The sequence below is a fragment of the Amphiura filiformis genome, unplaced genomic scaffold, assembly GCF_039555335.1.
Source record: "Amphiura filiformis unplaced genomic scaffold, Afil_fr2py scaffold_47, whole genome shotgun sequence".
Classification (NCBI taxonomy): domain Eukaryota; kingdom Metazoa; phylum Echinodermata; class Ophiuroidea; order Amphilepidida; family Amphiuridae; genus Amphiura; species Amphiura filiformis.
Window position 1 is genome coordinate 755423 of NW_027305511.1, and position 19327 is coordinate 774749.

At 36.9% G+C, this 19327-nt stretch overlaps 1 protein-coding gene across 1 annotated transcript in view; it reads right to left on the minus strand.

Annotated features, from left to right (window-relative positions):
• Positions 1-17244, minus strand: part of LOC140144272 (putative sodium-dependent multivitamin transporter) — an 18200-nt gene extending 956 nt beyond the window's left edge. Inside the window, exons 1-5 of the mRNA XM_072166091.1 lie at positions 17161-17244; positions 14540-14694; positions 8236-8376; positions 6393-6478; positions 403-494 (exon numbers count right to left, since the gene is read on the minus strand). Coding sequence (XP_072022192.1) covers positions 403-494; positions 6393-6478; positions 8236-8376; positions 14540-14658 — 438 coding nt within the window. The 5' untranslated portion in view covers positions 14659-14694; positions 17161-17244. The remainder of the gene's footprint in view (positions 1-402; positions 495-6392; positions 6479-8235; positions 8377-14539; positions 14695-17160) is intronic.
• Between the last annotated feature and the right edge of the window lie 2083 nt (positions 17245-19327).

Genomic DNA, 19327 nt, shown 5'->3' on the forward strand with positions numbered 1-19327 from the left:
AAATAATAATTTCCTATCTAGCGGTCCAGTAACAGGCCCAGTATATTTTAATGCCTCAAAAAATATTGTAAACGTCAATTTTGAATAATTGAGTGAAATTCCTGCGGCCTAAAAATCACTAAAAGTTTAGGCTGGTAACTTTTTACTTGGGCCTGTAATTCTGACCCGCCTGCCAGTAACAGTGTTAAATGTATATTCTATCACTAACACAATATGATTCCCAAATGGTATGATAGTTATTGAAGACCCAATTCAAAAAACTGTTTTGCATCTGACGTCCAATCAAACAGACAAACAATGCCGTACTGTGCAGGTCAGCAACCAATCACGCTGCGCCTTTGCCCTGACGTCAGATGCAAATATAACTAGTCTTCAACTATAAACGGTTTATAACATACGTACCTGATCAGGACTGGTGTAGTTAGGGGGTGTGCGTACATCTGAATCAAGTGCATTATTAGTTGTCATTGGTGATTGGGTGGCAATAACCCCACCTATGATGTAAAAGGAACTTTACATGAAACCCATAGTTTTGTATTAGGTGACAGTCTCACCTAAACAGTCGGTTCCGTAAAAACTCGATAGTTAGCATAATTATGTGCTTGTTGTCTAGCGGTTTTAAAACATGCAAACATGAAGAGCCCCATCCACAAAGGTGTAAAGGGTTTTGAGCAAAGCATCGATACATATAGTTATATACGAGAAAGTAAACCTGTAAGTATGTGTCTCAACTTGATTAGCCCAGTTGGTAAAGCTTTAGACTTTGGCACGATTTCATTTTTTCAACAGCGCTCGATAGTATGCATACTATGATAACTATGGAGTTTTTACGGTATTTCGTAAAATGATTTAATTGATTGGATGGTAACAACTCTACCTATGATATAAAAAAAAAGAACTCTGCTTGTAAACCATGGTATCGTATAATAGGTTGCAGTCTAACCTAAACATTCAGAATCTCGTATAATGACTTAATTGATTGAGTGACAACAACACCACATATGATATAAAAGAACTAGACTTAGCTGTGGTCTAAGACCACGAACACAGCCGTGTTGTGACCCCTTAATGACCTTTGACCCCAAAATATATGAAAACGCCCATAGACATTGGCTAATGTCAACGCATATGTGCACGTGGCATCACTTTGCCATGTTACTTGTGGCAGAAGGGGCATTTTGAAGGTTTTTCGTCTCAGACCGGAAGTGACCCCTTAATGACATTTGACCCCAAATAAAAAATACCACATATGAATTGGGTAACCACAATTCATGCGTGAACATACCGTTACTGTCCTATGTTTTTTTAGCAAATGAAGATTTTTGAAGGTTTTTCGTTTTATACCGGAAGTGACCCCTTAATGACCTTTGACCCAAATTAAAAAAAATACCACATATACACTGGGTAACCACAATTCATATGTGAACATATCGTTACTGTCCTATGTTTTGTTTAGCTAATAAAAAATTTTGAAGGTATTTCGTTTTATACCGGAAGTGACCCCTTAATGACCTTTGACCCCAAATCTGTGTACACCACATAGACACTGGGTAATAACAATGCATGTGTGCACGTGGGGTCACTGTCCAACGTAAGTTGTGGGAGAAGATGCATTTTTAGTTGAAATCACGTTTTTGACCCCTATGACCCCTGCGTGACCTTTGACCCCACAAGTTTCATGTGACATGTAGGGGCACGGTCAATGATCATTGTGACCAAATTAGGTCAAAATCGATGTAAGCGTGTGAGTGTTAGAGCAAATGTAATGGTTGACAGAAGAAGAAGAAGAAAGAACTAGACTTAGCTGTGGTCTAAGACCACGAACACAGCCGTGTTGTGACCCCTTGATGACCTTTGACCCTAAAATATATGAAAACCCCATAGACATTGGCTAATGTCAATGTATGTGTGCATGTGGCATAACTTTGCCATGTTTTTTTTGGCAGAAGGGGCATTTTGAAGGCTTTTTGTCTCAGACCGGAAGTGACCCCTTAATGCCCTTTGACCCCAAATCTGTGTACGCCCCATAGACACTTGGTAATAACAATGCATGTGTGCAAGTGGCATCACTGTCCAACGTAATGGGGAGAAGATGCATTTTTAAGATATTTCGTTTCATACCGGAAATGACCCCTTAATGACCTTTGACCCCAAATGAAAAAATACCATATATACATTGGGTAAACACAATTCATGTGTGAACATACCATCACTCTCCTATGTTTTTCTTAGCTAATAAAATTTTTTGAAGATATTTCGATTTATACCGGAAGTGACCCCTTAATGACCTTTGACCCCAAATCTGTGTACACACCATAGACACTGAGTAATAAAAATGCATGTGTGTAAGTGGCATCACTGTTCTACGTAATTTGTGGGAGAAGATGCATTTTAAAGGTATTTCATTTTATACCGGAAATGACCCCTCAATGACCTTTGACCCTAAATAAAAAAATACCATATATACATTGGGTAAGCACAATTCATGTATGAACATACCATCACTCTCCTATGTTTTTCTTAGCTAATAAAATTTTTTGAAGCTATTTCGATTGATACCGGAAGTGACCCCTTAATGACCTTTGACCCCAAATCTGTGTACACCCCATAGACACTGAGTAATAACAATGCATGTGTGCAAGTGGCATCACTGTCCTACGTAATTTGTGGGAGAAGATGCATTTTAGTTGAAATCACGTTTTTGACCCCTATGACCCTGCGTGACCTTTGACCCCACAAGTTTCATGCGACATGTAGGGGCACGGTCTATGATCATTGTGACCAAGTTAGGTCAAAATCGATGTAAGCATGTGAGTGCTAGAGCAAATGTAATGGTTGACAGAAAGAAGAAAGAAGAAGAATTAGCTGTGGTCTAAGACCACGAACACAGCCGTGTTGTGGCCCCTTAATGACCTTTGACCCCAAAATATATGAAAACCTCATAGACATTGGCTAATGTCAATGTATGTGTGCACGTGGCATCACTTTGCCATGTTATTTGTTGGCAGAAGGGGCATTTTGAAGGTTTTCGTCTCAGACCGGAAGTGACCCCTTAATGACATTTGACCCCAAATAAAAAAATACCACATATGAATTGGGTAACCACAATTCATGTGTGAACAAACTATTACTGTCCTATGTTTTTCTTAGCAAATAAAAAATTGTGAAGGTTTTTCGTTTTATACCGGAAGTGACCCCTTAATGACCTTTGACCCCAAATCTGTGTACACCCCATAGACACTGGGTAATAACAATGCATGTGTGCAAGTGGCGTCTCTGTCCTACAGAATCTGTGGAAGAAGATGCATTTTAAAGGTATTTCGTTTTATACCGGAAGTGACCCCTTAATGAGATTTGACCCCAAATAAAAAATACCACATATACATTGGGTGACTGCAGATCATGTGTGAACATACCGTTACTGTCCCATGTTTTACTTAGCTAATAAAAATTTTTGAAGGTATTTCGTTTTATACCGGAAGTGACCCCTTAATGACATTTGACCCCAAATCTGTGTACATCCCATAGACACTGGGTAATAAAAATGCATGTGTGCAAGTGGCATCTCTGTCCCACATAATTTGTGGAAGAAGATGCATTTTAAAGGTATTTCTTTTTATACCGGAAGTGACCCCTTAATGAGCTTTGACCCCAAATAAAAAAAATACCACATATACATTGGGTGACTGCAGATCATATGTGAACATACCGTTACTGTGCTATGTTTTATTTAGCTCATAAAATTTTTTGAAGGTTTTTCGTTTTATACCGGAAGTGACCCCTTAATGACCTTTGACCCCAAATCTGTGTACACCACATAGACACTGGGTAATAGCAATACATGTGTGCAAGTGGGGTTGCTGTCCGACGTAAGTTGTGGGAGAAGATGCATTTTAGTTGAAATCACGTTTTGACCCCTGTGACCCCTGCGTGACCTTTGACCCTGCAAGTTTCATATGACATGTAGGGGCACGTTCAATGATTATTGTGACCAAGTTAGGTCAAAATCGATGTAAGCGTGTGAGTGCTAGAGCAAATGTAATGGTTGACAGAAAGAAAGAAGAAAGAACCTGTAAGAAAAAAGACACAGCCGTGACTAACGTCACGGCTGTGTAACTAGATCTGGTTACAGATCTGGACCTAGCCGGAGCCGGAAATGCCAGTCTTAAAGTTTATGGACATCTCATACCATTAATGGTGCATCACTGTCGGCATGTAGGGGCTTTCTCCGTCTTACATAGGCTGAGATACAGCTACTTTTCCGTAGTTTTAAACATTTTTTTTGCAAATTTGATGTTTTGACCTCCTTAATGACCTTTGACCCCAATACAAAAAAACCCTCATATACACCACGAAAATGTATTGTTACAGTTTATATTAAAAAATCTACTATGCTTAGTTATGGAGATAAAAATTTTGAACTTATTTAGCTTAAAACCGGAAATGACGTCTAAATGACCTTTGACCAAAAAAATAAAAATACCGTGCACACATCAGGTAACACTAATGCATATATGAAGTTAATGCAACTCTGGTCTGGTTATGTTTTGAGATAAAAAAAAATTAACATATTTGATGATTTGTGGTTTTTGACCGGAAGCGACCCCTTAATGACCTTTGACCCCAAAACTGTAGACACCCCAAAGACCCTGGTTGGTAGCAATGCATGTGTGCTAAAGACAACACTCTGCTATGTAATTTGTAAAACAGTGATTTTTGAATATTTTAGCTTTCAGACCGGAAATGACCCCTTAATGACCTTTGACCCAAATTCTGTGAATAATTTATAGGCACTGGATATAGCCAATGCATATGTGCAAGTGACGTCATTGTAGGATGTAACATGTAGGAGAAGATGCATTTTGAAGATATTTGGTTTTATACCGGAAATGACCCCTTAATGACCTTTGACCCCAAATTTGTGAACATCCTATAGACACTGGATATAGCCGATGCATATGTGCAAATGACGTCATTGTAGGATGTAACATGTAGGAGAAGAAGCATTTTGAATTTGTTGCCAGAAGAAGAAAGAAAGATCCGATAGCATCACAAGACCTAGCCGGTGTCCCGGCTAGGTAAAGAAGAACCTGTAAGAAAAAAGACACAGCCGTGACTAACGTCACGGCTGTGTAACTGTGTAAAGAAAGAACCTGTAAGAAAAAACTAACTAACAAACGATACGGCTGTGTAACTATGCTTGAAAATCCGGTTTCACCTAAACATTCGGTATCTCGTAAAATGATTTAATTGATTGAGTGGCAACAACCCCACCAATGATATAAAAAGCACACTGCTTGAAACCATGGTTTTGTATTAGGTGGCAGTCTCACCTCTCGTTATAAAATGACTTGATTGATCACTTTTACACATTATAAACATGAAAATAAAAACGAATATTGTTTCACACTAATGATCGAATTATTATCTAAATCAATCCGATCAATGGCGCTGTTGTGGAAAGCAACTTACTACAACGGAGAGAAATGGCAGGATTATAGGACGAGACGAGGTCCAATGTAAAGGGAAATACTGGTAGACTGTTAAATATATCATACAAAACATGTTTCTTTGTTTCTTTCATGTTCGTAAAAGACCAGTCCAGTAGACCAGTATCTTATAGACATTTTCACCTGGCTGGCGCATTTTGCATGTACCTGAACCCAAGTGTGTCTCCACAGCAGAGCGACCGTTTAAACAATCAAACAAACAAGGTATGCGGTAATACGCCACAAAGTGTTCTCTCGTTAAGGGGTCTAAAATGAGCGTTTATTGCTTTTCGACAGTATTTTTGTGGGACATGAGAGCACCTCAGACCTATCGAATTGCATTCTGAATACGAAGCATGTCTTTCTGATATCAAATAATTTTCATTTTTGAAAATCATAATATAATACAAATTTTATGACAAATTATAAAAATTTGATATTTTTCAAATTTTCGATATATAACAGTCCTCGAAGTAAATTATATAAATCTAATGATATATTCTTAAAGTGTATGTAGCAGGGAGGAAAAGCCGACGGTCAATTGAAAATGTTTACCTTTCATATTGAAGATATGGATTTTTTCCCAAAAAGGCCTATATATACGAAAGGTCAAAATTTTCAATTGATCGTCGGCTTTTCATCCCACCTACATACACTTTAAGTATAAATCATCAGATTTATAAAGTTTACTTCAAGTACTGTTAAATATCAAAATATCAATTTTTATGATTTGCCATAAAATGTGTATTAAATTGCGAATTTCAAAAATCAAAATTATTTGATATCAGAATGACATTCTTCGTATTCAGAATGCAATTGATACGTCTGATGTGCTCTAATGTCCCAAAATAAATACTGTCCAAACGTTCATACCCCAGCCCTTAAGATGATTTAATATCTTACCGTAATAGAACGTATACATTACAAGACCAAGAAAGCAGGAAAGGAACTTTAGGAAGGTGGTGAAAGGCAAATTCAGCCATACAGATCTGAAAGACAAGGAAATTGACGTATACAATAATATTATTGGTGTCAGGAGTGCGATCACACATAGGCTTCACTAAAATGGTACTGGCCACACTCTGGCCTCACTCCATATATCTGCCCATACAATATATTCCCAGGTTGGCCACACCCTGGGTCAGAGGCTATTTTAGGAGAAAAAAGGTACTGCACGAGTGCACGTTGGCGAATGTAAAGTCTCGATGATCAACCAGCTGCGGGGAAGGGTGGAGGGAGGTTCCCCTCCAGTTTTTGAGATTTTTAAAAATCACGCATTTTATTGACTCATTTTTGACTTAAGTTATCTGATTGGACACCTAACACTCTTGAATTATATCTGAATTATATTTGCAATAAGGTTCTTTGAAGCATGGCGACACATGCTCTAAAAATTATCCTTAAAAATACAGTCTTAGGAGTGAACGGGCAGAAAATGTATTTGCTTGAAAATATATAATACGTGTTGTTAAATAACGTTTGGCTTGCGGTTCAGTAGTATGTAATACGTACACGAGGAACCCTTTTCAAGTAAAATAAGGGTTCCTTGTAGACCCCTAAAGTTGTCAAGAACCTTATTTTTACTACGAGAACCCCATTGAGACTTCTAGAGAACCTTTGAAGGTTCTTCAAGCGCACATGGTTCATGAACGAACCCTATATCATTTTTAAGAGCCCTTGGAAAACCATTTTTCTAAGAGTGTAGATCCTCTGACGGACAGGAAGTAAATTCGTTGTTCATATCATAGGCCTACGATATTTACTTCTTTTTTGGCGAGTGCAGCCAATTGCATTCGATCATAATTTAGTTTAATTCGTTGTGTTAAAAATAAATGCATTAATGACCACTCAAACAGTAAGAACTTGAGGTGTTTAGCACTGACAACATAATCCCCACTATTTTGTTTCCAGATCACGCATAGTCACGGAAGAATACATGGATTTGGCACAAAAGATCTAGATCCAGAAAAGAAAGACACTTTACTTTACACATCGTCAAATTTTAAACTTGCTCACATTGTGTTAAAAATCATACCAATATATTAATCTAGTCATAAGGCTTCAGAAAATGTATAGTTAGACCTATCTACATATGTGGGTCTAAAATATATAAAATGTTCCGATTTCAAGTACCATGAGGTCTATTGACCTTGAACTACTTTTTTGCATTTTGACACCTCTTTTGTTAAAATCGGAGCACTTCGATATTTTATATTATATCACTCATACATAAATTCTAGACAGTTCATTAGTTGATTGCCATTTATCATTAAAATTACCATCAGCCTCTCCGTGTGATAATTTTTACCATCATAGTGCTGTACCGTACTGCGACTGCGCCAGGCTATGTGCTGACTTTAAGACTCGCCGATTTAGTTACGGAGTGGACACCAAAATGTGAAGTATATCAAGGCAAAACATGGTGTTATGTTGATGAAATTATGTATTCCCTATCTAAAATAGTATTTTCAAGTAATAGAATTTATGTATGAGTGATATAAAACAAATATTAGCTGTCTTAAATTCGTGAAATGGTCGAAATATAACCACAAGATGTATTGTTACATTCCACTCGCCGTTCCGGCACGTGGAATGGAAAAATCCATCTTTCACCTTGTGATATATTTCGACCATCACGCTCATAGATAGTTAATATTTGTATACCACTATATAGCTAAAACAGGTGACCTTTGACCTTCTCGGGTTATAACCCAAATCAAATATTGCGGGATACTTTTAAACTTACACTTGAGCATCTTTGATAGTTCTTGCCGCAAGAATTCTTTGCACTGATGTTTGGCTAACAGCCCATTGGGCTAATGAGTTGATAAATCCACCCATCACGCATGAAACGAATGACATTCGAGCTGTTAGGTCTTTTGGAAAGCTGAAAGGAAAAACAAATCATCATCATCATCATCGTCATCCTCCTCCTCCTCCTCCTCATCATCATCATCATCATTTATCATATTTGGATATATTCAACAAAAAGAGAAAAACAGAAGCAAGTTAAATAATTTTAAGGAGCATCACCATTTCTGTCATCGTCATGCTTTTTTGAAATCATCTTCACCATGTTGAATGTTAATTGTTAATAATCATAATAATGATTGTAGCTATCAGCTTCATACTTTAGAACAATTTCACGATTAAAGGAACGGATAGCAACGTTTGGGTATTTTGGGGGGATATGAGAGCATATCAGACACACCAAATTGCATTCTAAATACGAGGAATGTCCTGATGATATCAAATAATTTTGAATTGTCCAAATTCGCGATATGAAACAAATTTTATGGCAAATTATTGATTTTTTTTATATTTTTGACATTTAATAGTCCTCGAAGCAAATTATAAATCTAATGATATGTACTTAAAGTGTAGGGAAGGATAGCAAAATTATTATACAGGGGATTCCGAATTTATAATATGTTATCAAAAACAACATTTTGAGAGTATTTGCCAAAGGAAAAGAATATCGTTATGTTTACAATATAATAACACCGTTGAACAAGATAGACAATTTTGCTGCACAGTTTCGCGTTGCTTACCACTTTTGTATTCAAATAATTATACAGGAAGACACTCGCTATGTAGAAGGTTAATTCGATACTTACTGTCTACAAGCTGTTATGACAGCGCGGAGGTGATCACGTGCGTATTTATAAATATAGTCGAAGCATACTGTTTTGACAAGTTCTCCATTGGCCATCAGGACAGTAAGGTCGATGATAACAACCGTTTTTGTCCTTTCAGAATAGATAGTGATATCTAGGACGCTTTCTGTAATTTGAGGAGGGAAAACTATTTGGTTGTGTTCCTCAATCCACATCCATCAGGAGTTCATTGGACTTCTGTACGACGTTGGTTACATCTCTCTTTGGGATAGGCAAAACTTGGCTCCGGTAGGTTATACCATCTACAGTGCGGAATCGAATTCTAGTGATGAAGTTGATGTCATATGATGTCATATGGCGTGCAGTGTTTCTTCTGATTTACAACTTCGATGAAGGTCCTTAAGCCATCTGCTATCGACTTCAGGGTTCTACTATCGACTTCATCTACTATCGACAAGGCTCAATCACACATCCGTCTATAGTATAGGCATCATTGGGATTTATGTCCCACCTGTCTCTGTGTTTTGTTGGGGACAAACCGCTTCATGGCGTGTGATCCCTATGGTTCTATGGTTCTAGTCCACTTCAGAAAGTTATTGACGATATGTATCAGCTTCTGACAGTCTTCGGGGTTCTTAGAAATCAGGGTAAAGTCATCTTGGGTATAGATGACTTGATGGATGCACCATTCAGTACCCAAAATGACTGTATTGTTCGAGGAGATCCAGGCAAAGATTTAATACTGCCAGGATGAGAATGCATGATAGTGGATATCCTTGGAATACTCCAATACCACAGTGTATCCAATCTCTTGTGCATTCCCTTGTCTTGACTTGTATGTAGCTCTCGTCATAGTACTGGAAGATCACCTTTCTGATATGGTCGGGACATGGTGCCATTCTAGTGCGAACTGCATTCAGTTGTGTGGCACCATACCATACGCATCTTGTAGATCAAGCCATGTTGTTACTATTGGTTATCCATTCTAGCATCTTCTATCTCTGTGTGTTTTACACATCCGGATAACTTCTACATGAAACCTTTCTGAATGGACTTGTCGATATATTCATTTTAGTCAGGTGAGTCAGTCAACTGAGTAATTGGTCTGAAGTTAGCGGTTTCAGATGTGTTTAGATTTTAGAAATGAGTCTGCCTACTTTCCAGCTCATCGGTATGTTGCCCGTTTTCCAGATATTGCATAATTAACTGACATCTATCCGTTTTTTAAATTATTTGACATTTGACTTTTTTGCATATAACAGGAAAACAGTATGTCGTAAGTACAGGTAGAATTATACTTTTCCTGAATCCTCATGATGAGACAAGTACTTTAATTGGTATGGTTTTGGAGCAAAATTGACTTTGAAATTTCACCTCTATGTTACCTTCTAATGACCTATACGATTTACGACACCTTTCATGAAAGTACGTATTCCCCCAAAATGTAGTCTATATTCAATTGGTTACCAGAAAGGCTAATTGCCACTTAGTCTAATAATCATATAGTCTAATGTCCATTTAGTCTAATATTGTTTGGTCTAATAACCGGTATGTCTAATTACCATATACTATAGTCTAATAACCATTTGGTCTAATATTTCTTTAATTACCATTTGGTCTAATAAGCATTTGGTCTAATAACCGTTAGGTCTAATACTCGTTTGGTCTAATATCCAGTTAGTCTAATACCATTTCGTCTATTTATTAATAAACTAAATGCTTGCAAGACTAAATGGTTTATAGACCAAATGAGTATTAGACCAAATGGCTATTAGACCTATAGATTATAGACCAAATGGGTATTAGTCTAAATGGTTGTTAGACTAAATGGTTTTAGACTTATTGGTTTCTTAGACTAAATGGTTATCGGACCAAATGGTTATTGGACCAAATGGTTAAAGGACCAAATGATTATTGGACGTAGTGGATATAGACTTAATGGGTTTAGACGAAATGGATGTAGACGAAATGGATATTAGACCAAATGGTATTAGACCAAATAGCAAATCCCCGAATCATTCTCAAACAGACTGTAGCTCATGTGTAGATCTTAATGCTTTTCAAAGGCATATTGACAGGCTTGACTCCTATAATATACGTCTAGCCCTCTTCCTTTGTTCCATTATCTATTGTATTTCTTTTGTTAAAAGTCTGGTCAACTGTCGATTATATCAAGTAATGTGGACAGGTCAAGATAATCTGGACAGGTCAAGATAATCTTGGACAGGTCAAGATAATCTTGGTCAGGTCAAGATAATCTTGGTCAGGTCAATAAATTTTGAACAAGAGAAGTACATGTTCGCATTTAGAAACACTGGCCTCATTATTTGACTTTTTGGACATTTCAACAAACTTAAATTGCATCATATCAAAGTACATTATGAATTGATCAAACTATATAGAGGGCTCTAATTTTGAATTTATATATTTTACACGATCAGCATAAATTATTATGCAAGTTTATGCATATCATATTTAAATGAAGATGGTATATTGAATGACACTAAGAACATCTCTATTGAATAATGCAAATTAGTTTGTATTATGTCTCTTAACTTAAGCCTGCATAATAAGGACGAGGGTGTCAATCTACCTTTGTCCCCCCTCTCCCAACAAAACGCAGATTCCGACAAATTAGGTTACAAAACAAGAGCCATGAGGTCTTACATCAGTTCAACCAAGGATATTTTGTGCACCTAAAATGCAGTACATTACAGGCCACAAGACTAGATGTAGGAAACCCACAACAATCTGCGGCCTAACCCCAACCAAAATAGGTCGAGGAGGGTACCCAGGAAAATGCGTTGATTTGGTTCGGGACATTTATTCTAAACGTATATTAAAGATAAATATATATTCTATGGTGTTAAAAGAGTTGTCTTGGTAAAACCCACCTACTTTGGTAATTTGACCTTTGAACTATTTACATATTCATTATTAATATTATGAATTAATGAGGAAGACTCTCGAGTGGGATAGGACCACAAGTGAATTGAATAGAATCTCCCGTAAAATCAATTGAATCAATTCTGTATTGATTTGACTAAATCACTTGCATTTGTCACTAGGTAGACCCATAGACTCAACCACAGGACACATGGAAGGAATATTACACTGTCTCGGGGTGTTTTTATTTTGGGAAAAACCCTTAACTTTTTAATAGATAATAGTACATCAGCTTTTCCATTTTATCTTTTGGAATTTATTACAACAAATTCGTTTATTTTGGCTCGCCGTATATGTAAGATAAACGGTTCAAAACAGACCATTGCCATAAATAATCGGTGTCTTGTTGAGGTAGTTCGCATGTTAGTCGCTCGGAAGGCTCGACCACTTCGGGGTCTCGCCTTCCGAGCGACTAACATGCTCACCATACCTCAACAAGACACCGATTATCTATGGTAATGGTCTGTTTCTCACCCTTTATCTACTACGTAGATGATTTAACAAGGTTAACCTGGTTGCCTGCTTTCACGCAAAGTAGCCGAAAGGAAATAGGACTAGTAAAGAAGATACAGCAAAACCAGTGGCAATTGCATGCGTTGTTGTTGCATTCATTTAAGTAATAAGTATATATAAGTAATAATGAATGAATCATCAATACTACTGATTTTTTTCCATAATGCAAAGGGATTTCACGATTGGGTGATTCTATCTATTCATTTACGCAACTGATATGGAACATAGATAAAAGTTCAGCAGCATAAATTTCAACTCTCACCTACAGGCAAATTAGTTTTGAGGTAGGTTTATCCTATGGCTGCCATTTGTATTAATTATTTATGTAAAGAGATATACATGTATACCTTGGACAAATTATCAGGGATTGCACCAATTACAGAAATATTGTATTAAAACACCCCATCAGCCCATTCTAAAACGAAATATGTGTAGTCAAAATATCAAATAGAACTAGTAATAACACATGGCGTTTATCGCGCTTTGAGCCTGAACTCTTCATAATTTAGATGATTTCAACCGCGGTATTAACTTTGGCACACCTGCCAGAATGCGATCAACAGTAACGCTAATTATATTTTACCTGATTGCTGATTTTTTGTCAACAGGTAATGGAGGTCATTAATCAATCTGTTTTGACAGCTAGATTAACAATACATTTCTATACACATTTTAACCCTAGCCTTGCTATAAAGGGGGTTCATGCAAATGTTTATTCTTATCCGATGTACTAAAACAATCAAATGATCAATATAGGGCGGTTTCGAAGCTCGGCCAGAGGCAAGTTTACTTATATTTCGACATAGATTGTATCATAAAACTTACAGACACCTTATTCAAATAGCTATTCACTTTCTGACATGTGTGCTCTTATTTCGTAGATATGCTCAGAGTGAATGTACAGGGATTCTGATTCTGAAATTTGACAAAAGCGGAATGCTTTGTACGCTGCCAACCTTGTAATATGAAAGATAATTAGATTCTGCGGTATATGAATAATAGGAATGAACTTTTACTGTTCAGAGTCAAAAGGTTATAACTTATTCTTCTTCCTCCGCATGATAGCTCTTGATAATACCCATACAATTGTTAATCACGCGATAACCATGGCATTTTGAACGTTGACACGTAAGCAAAGTAATATCAGATCAATTCAATCCCAGGCGCAAATATAGTCTTGTAACTGCTTAACACCTAGGATAGTGAACCAAAGAAGCAGGGTTGTGCTCTTTGGGAGCTATAAGTCTTCACTTATGCTTGTGCCCACTCCCCCGCATCAGAGCCAGTTCCCCCACCCGCCTGATGGTCGGTACTTCACCAATAGGATAACCCAAGCTACGCCACTGTTTGCACCGCTTTAAATTATTTCAAGGCCAGTAGAGTGGTTAGCTGTTGTGAATTGGTTGAATCATGATACTCAATTAGTAATGATTTCTGGCAAGAATTTTTGTTTTTATTTTGAAGCGGATTAGACGAAAAAGTCAAATATCACAGTTACACTTTTGTAAGTGTTGCGGTTCTTGAGTTATGATGTAAAGAGTGTCGAAACGGAACACCTTCACAATTAAAGAATTCCTGAAAGTATACATTTTGCATTTCAGATTCAGATTTCAAATTCGTGGCCCGTAGGCCAAACTACATGAAATATTACATTTGCATCCTAACGGTTCAAATAGGCGACCAATGGCCTTTTTTGAAGGACAAAAACACAACAACATTGATATCCGATTCCTTAATATTTAGGTCTCACGGTTAGTTTAGTCCTATACCGATATCGGTACCGCGATATGAACCTATGGCTCTTTCTACCGTACCCTGTATCGAGAATAGTAATAAACATTTGTTTTTACTTAAATGAACAAAACAATAGCACCATATAAATTAACAGGGTACAATAGAAAGAGGCTTTGGTACATATCTGTGCTCCAATACCTCTATAGGACCATGAATGTAAACGTGATATCTTGCGCTTACTAGAAAACGTTGATCCTGTCCTCCTGAATGTTAAATTCCCAGACATAAGTAAACCCACCAGCTTCAATACATCCCATCGATAGAACGGAAATCATCGTGCCAAATATCACTAGAAACATGAAGACATCAGTCCAAATGACACCAGCAAGACCACCCTAAAATAAGGGTATTAACAAGTTGAAAAGATTAAAAACATATGGCATAGACGACAAAGAAAATAAAATGAAAACAGGAAAAAATGCTCCCTAAAATAGCTTAAAATAATGGCCTTGAACAGAATCAAGCAGGTAGGGTATAGATGAAAATAAAATAGAAAATTTGGAAATAACAAACTTTTTTTTTTCTATTTGTTCAAAGAATAATGTTAAGAAACAAACAATAATTAAACAATTAACGCTTGCCCTTTTCCCACATAAAATCTTGCCGTTCGATTCGCGTATGTGTTAATTAACGAATAAAACAAAACAGGCCACTCCCCGTTCACAGATGAAAGAAATCAAAGGCCCCACCATTTTCGCAGATTTAGATTTGACAAAAAGCAGAGGTTTGGTGCCTTATGAGGTTTATGATCATGTCTATTTCATAAACATGGTTTGTCTCCCAAAGCCGACCATTTAACAGCTATTTTAAAATTGAGCATTTAACCCAATATGGAATTCGAGACAAGCTCTGTCTGCAGAAATAAGCAAGGTCACGACCTTTTTTTAATAACACTCTGCTACTTAAATAAGAATGGGACACATGCTAATGAGCAATTTTCACAAATTGATTTCTATTATCCTTGATGATGTCGTAACCTTCCTAGAGGGCGCTAATAATATCTGAGCTTGATTCGGATTCTATGTTGGATTAATTGCGCAATTACATTAAAAAAATTGCAAAAATCAAGGCCTCATTAGGTGCTATACATGTAGTTGTGACAAAATCAGAGATTAGATTTTGAAGTACATCGTTTAAATAGTACATGGCGCGTGGGAAGGATATAACACATCAAAAGAGTCCACCTCAGCATTGATCCGGGGGGGTCCCCAATATTTTGCCAGGGGTGGTCCATATAATAATCTCCAACACCCCACCCCCCACCACGCGCCCATGTTGACGCCTGAATATGGGTTTCTGACCAAATTAACCTCATATTTGCCCATTTTAGTCCCAAAAGTACAAATTTTCGCGCGATTTGCGCGCATTTATTTTTTGCACCTTTTTTTTCACCAAAACTTTTGCACCATTTTCATCAGTTTAGCTTCAAAATAGCAAAATTTACTATAAACTTATTCTGTCGGCAAAGGGTGCTGGATTCACTATTTCCAACCCCATCCACCCAAATGTCAAAAAGAAATCTACGCCACTGGACCTCAGTCATGATCGGCAGAGAGGCACTCTTTATTTTTGTCGACATATTACATATTATGCTTGCTAAAACTAACTGCTGATTTTTTTATTAAATTTTTTTTTTGGGAGGGTTGCCTCATGTTCGGGTCAAATTAAAAGGGGACATATCTGACAGTGAACTAACATTTTATGGAAAATAAATGCAATTTTATTTCTTATGAAAATGTTTTAATACCGATTTAATGTGTACCTAATTTTCCTTTTTGTGTCACCAGTCATTGTTTTCTTCAAAGATACTAGCTCCCATGTAGCCCCCCCCGGAAATCAAATAGTTCTACACGCAACAAACAACCATGAAATCATGTTTCGGAAGACATGAAATATTACCTTATTGTCCAAAGGTACCGAAAATTGGTCAAGTTTGTTCTTATTTAGTCATAATGCAATACTGCTTTAATGTGTACCTAATTTTCCTTTTTGTGTCACCAGTCATTATTTTCTTCAAAGATACTAGCTCCCATGTACCCCCCCCCCCCCTTCGGAAATCAAATATACTGCGCCAATAAAGTATCCTTACAGTTGGAAAAATAATCTCAATTTTAATCTAATCCTGCACATTATGACACCACATTGAATCCAATGTGACCTCAAGAAGTAAAGTTACAAACATTTGAATAGACGAAAGTCCAGTTTTAAAAGTGACAAACTGGCCTATACAAGGCGCAAAAAGACTCCAACAAGCGAAACAAAGAGACAACACAGTTTCTTCAATGAAGCGTTATTTAAAGCAGTTTTTATTTCAGTTTTTACTTCTCTGTACTTTTTAAAGCTTTCATTTTATTTGTCAGTTCTTTTGTTTCAATTTTCTTTTGTTCCTTTTGTTTTAAATTAAAGCCAAACGCATAAATTAACCATTTACCACTCTCAAACCAGATGTCTAGTCTGTGGAGTTTTGAATAGGCTAGTTTGTCACTTTTAAAACTGGACCTTCGTCTAATCAAATGCTTGTAACTTTGCTTCTTGAAGTCACATTGGATTCAATGTGGTGTCATAATGTGCAGGATTAGCTAGTGCATCTATTAAAAAACAAATTTACCCCAATGTTGTTCAGTTCGGAAATTGTGATTATTTTTCCAAGTGTAAGGATACTTTATTGGCGCAGTATAGTTCTACATGCAACAAACAACCATGAAATCATGTTTCGGAAGACATGAAATATTGTCCAAAGGTACCAAAAAATGGTCAAGTTTGTTCTTATTTAGTCATAATGCACTAAACCGAAGTCTTACCAGTGCTGTATATACTGTACTCAATATTCCTGTTATAAGAATCGTCTTCCATACTTCCAGATTGGTAACTGAAATTAATAACAGTCATATACATTAAATTTGATATCTGGGTTTTCTGTGTCTTTCAATAGCTTCCAATTTTATTGATTGTATATAAAGAAGCAAAATAAACGTTAAACAAGATATAGGCTACTAGAAAAACGAATAGATACAGTTTCCCGGAAAACTACAATATATTTGAGCACAGAAAATGTTACAACTTATTTAAAGTAAATTTCGGGTAACTGCTACTGTTTTGGGGTACCGTTTTCAGCAATTTTGGTATATGGAAGGGTGGGTTTTAAGTGAAAATTGGGCCCATTTTGCACGGTTGTTTGATGTATATAGAATTGGCTTCATTATTAACTAAATGCAAACTATAGATGGCGCTATTTATCCTAAATCGTACTTTTTTTATTTGCAAGAGGTAGGTGATTAATACTGCCATTAAAACAGCTGGAATAGGTGAAACAAGCAACAAGGAAATTTTATAAACATATTTTATCAAACAATAAAAGGAATTATTTGTATTAAATGCTTGAAAGAGTGTTTTTCAGTAACTAAATAGCGCCACCAATTTTGTCATTAATAGGCACATTTTATATCCCAAAAAGCTTTAAAAAATGCTATAAAAGTGAATAATTTTGTAAAAGAGGGGAAATTAAAGTTGCGAATGACTCACAAGCATCTGTATACATTAGCATGATATTGCTTTTAGCTGTTTAAGCCTAAAATTTGGTTATACATTGTTTTTGTTTGAAAAACTAATAAATGATCCCATCAAACAACCGTGTTTGGCAAACGTGTCCTTAAAAGCGCCCGATCAGGTCAAATTTGGGTGACTTTGGGGTGCTTTTTATTGAAAAAAAAGTAGGTATAGAGAAAGTCTGTGTGGCACATCCCCGTACAAAAACTTAATTTTAGAAGAGACCCCTCCCTACCGGGTATAAGTATACAAGTGGTTTAAATATTGAAATACCATTATTGGAATTGGGATGTTAATTTACCTCTCTTTTTAGCAACAATGTATTAAGAATGAGGAAATAACCGGTCAAATATAAAAATATGAAATATATTTCAAATATTTGTTACAGGCAGCCCGTCACCTATATTCAAATTTAGAGGCGTTCCCGACGTTTCATCGCCAGATCATTTTATATACAGCCCGTCAGCAAATTTCATTTAATGCTCACCTCGTTGTAGTCTTTTCTCGTCAAACTATGCTGCTAAGGAATAAATGACATTACATCATTAACTGAGTAGCAACAGAGGGCGTTGTCACGCTGCATTAAGATACCTTATATTAGCACTTATAGACAGTTTTATGCCATTGCTTAATATTAGCACTTTAGTAGGCTGACTAGACTGATCGACCAATACATACAGCCTACTGAACTGGTAAACTTCCCCCTTGTTGACGAGCTATACGGACATTATACGTGGATGTTATTAGAATTGTATTGACAATTACGGAGCAACGGGAGGGGTGATAATAATACTCAAAATCAAAATGAAGCAAAGTGTTGCTTTAGTTTAAATAATTATAGCAATATTCTACCGGGGGAGGGAGGGGGCATAATAATAAATGATGGATATTTAAGAGTCAGTGAACCGAGTCTTTCGGAGCTTCAACCTGTTAGAATCAAGGGACTTTCTTTGCTTTCTGGACTAAAACTGCACCCCAGAAATGAAATTTATTATGAAAATCAATGTGGGTCTTTCAGTGCTCAGTTTTGATCAAATGCAGGCGTTTTTTGGAGCTGGGCGGGAAAAAACAGCAGTGGCGTAGCGTCATAGTGCAACACCCCCACCCCAATTCGGCCTGAAATTTAAAAAGAATCCCATAGGACAATTGTCGAAAAACGGGTTGTGTGGCCCCCCCCCCCACACACACACACCCCCACCCCCACTGGTTTTTCCCTTCAATCGGGGATACACACATTTTACACAGGTTGCGTAACCATGAAAATGGGGACACCCAGTTGGCACATAATAGAGCCCGATCTTCCCCAGTTGACTAGGAAAATGTCTAACATTCCTGACTCTCTACAGGGCACAGTGTCGACTTCCTATTCGATAAATATAAATTTAATACTCCGTTGGTGAGCGACGGGCGACTGGTATTTCA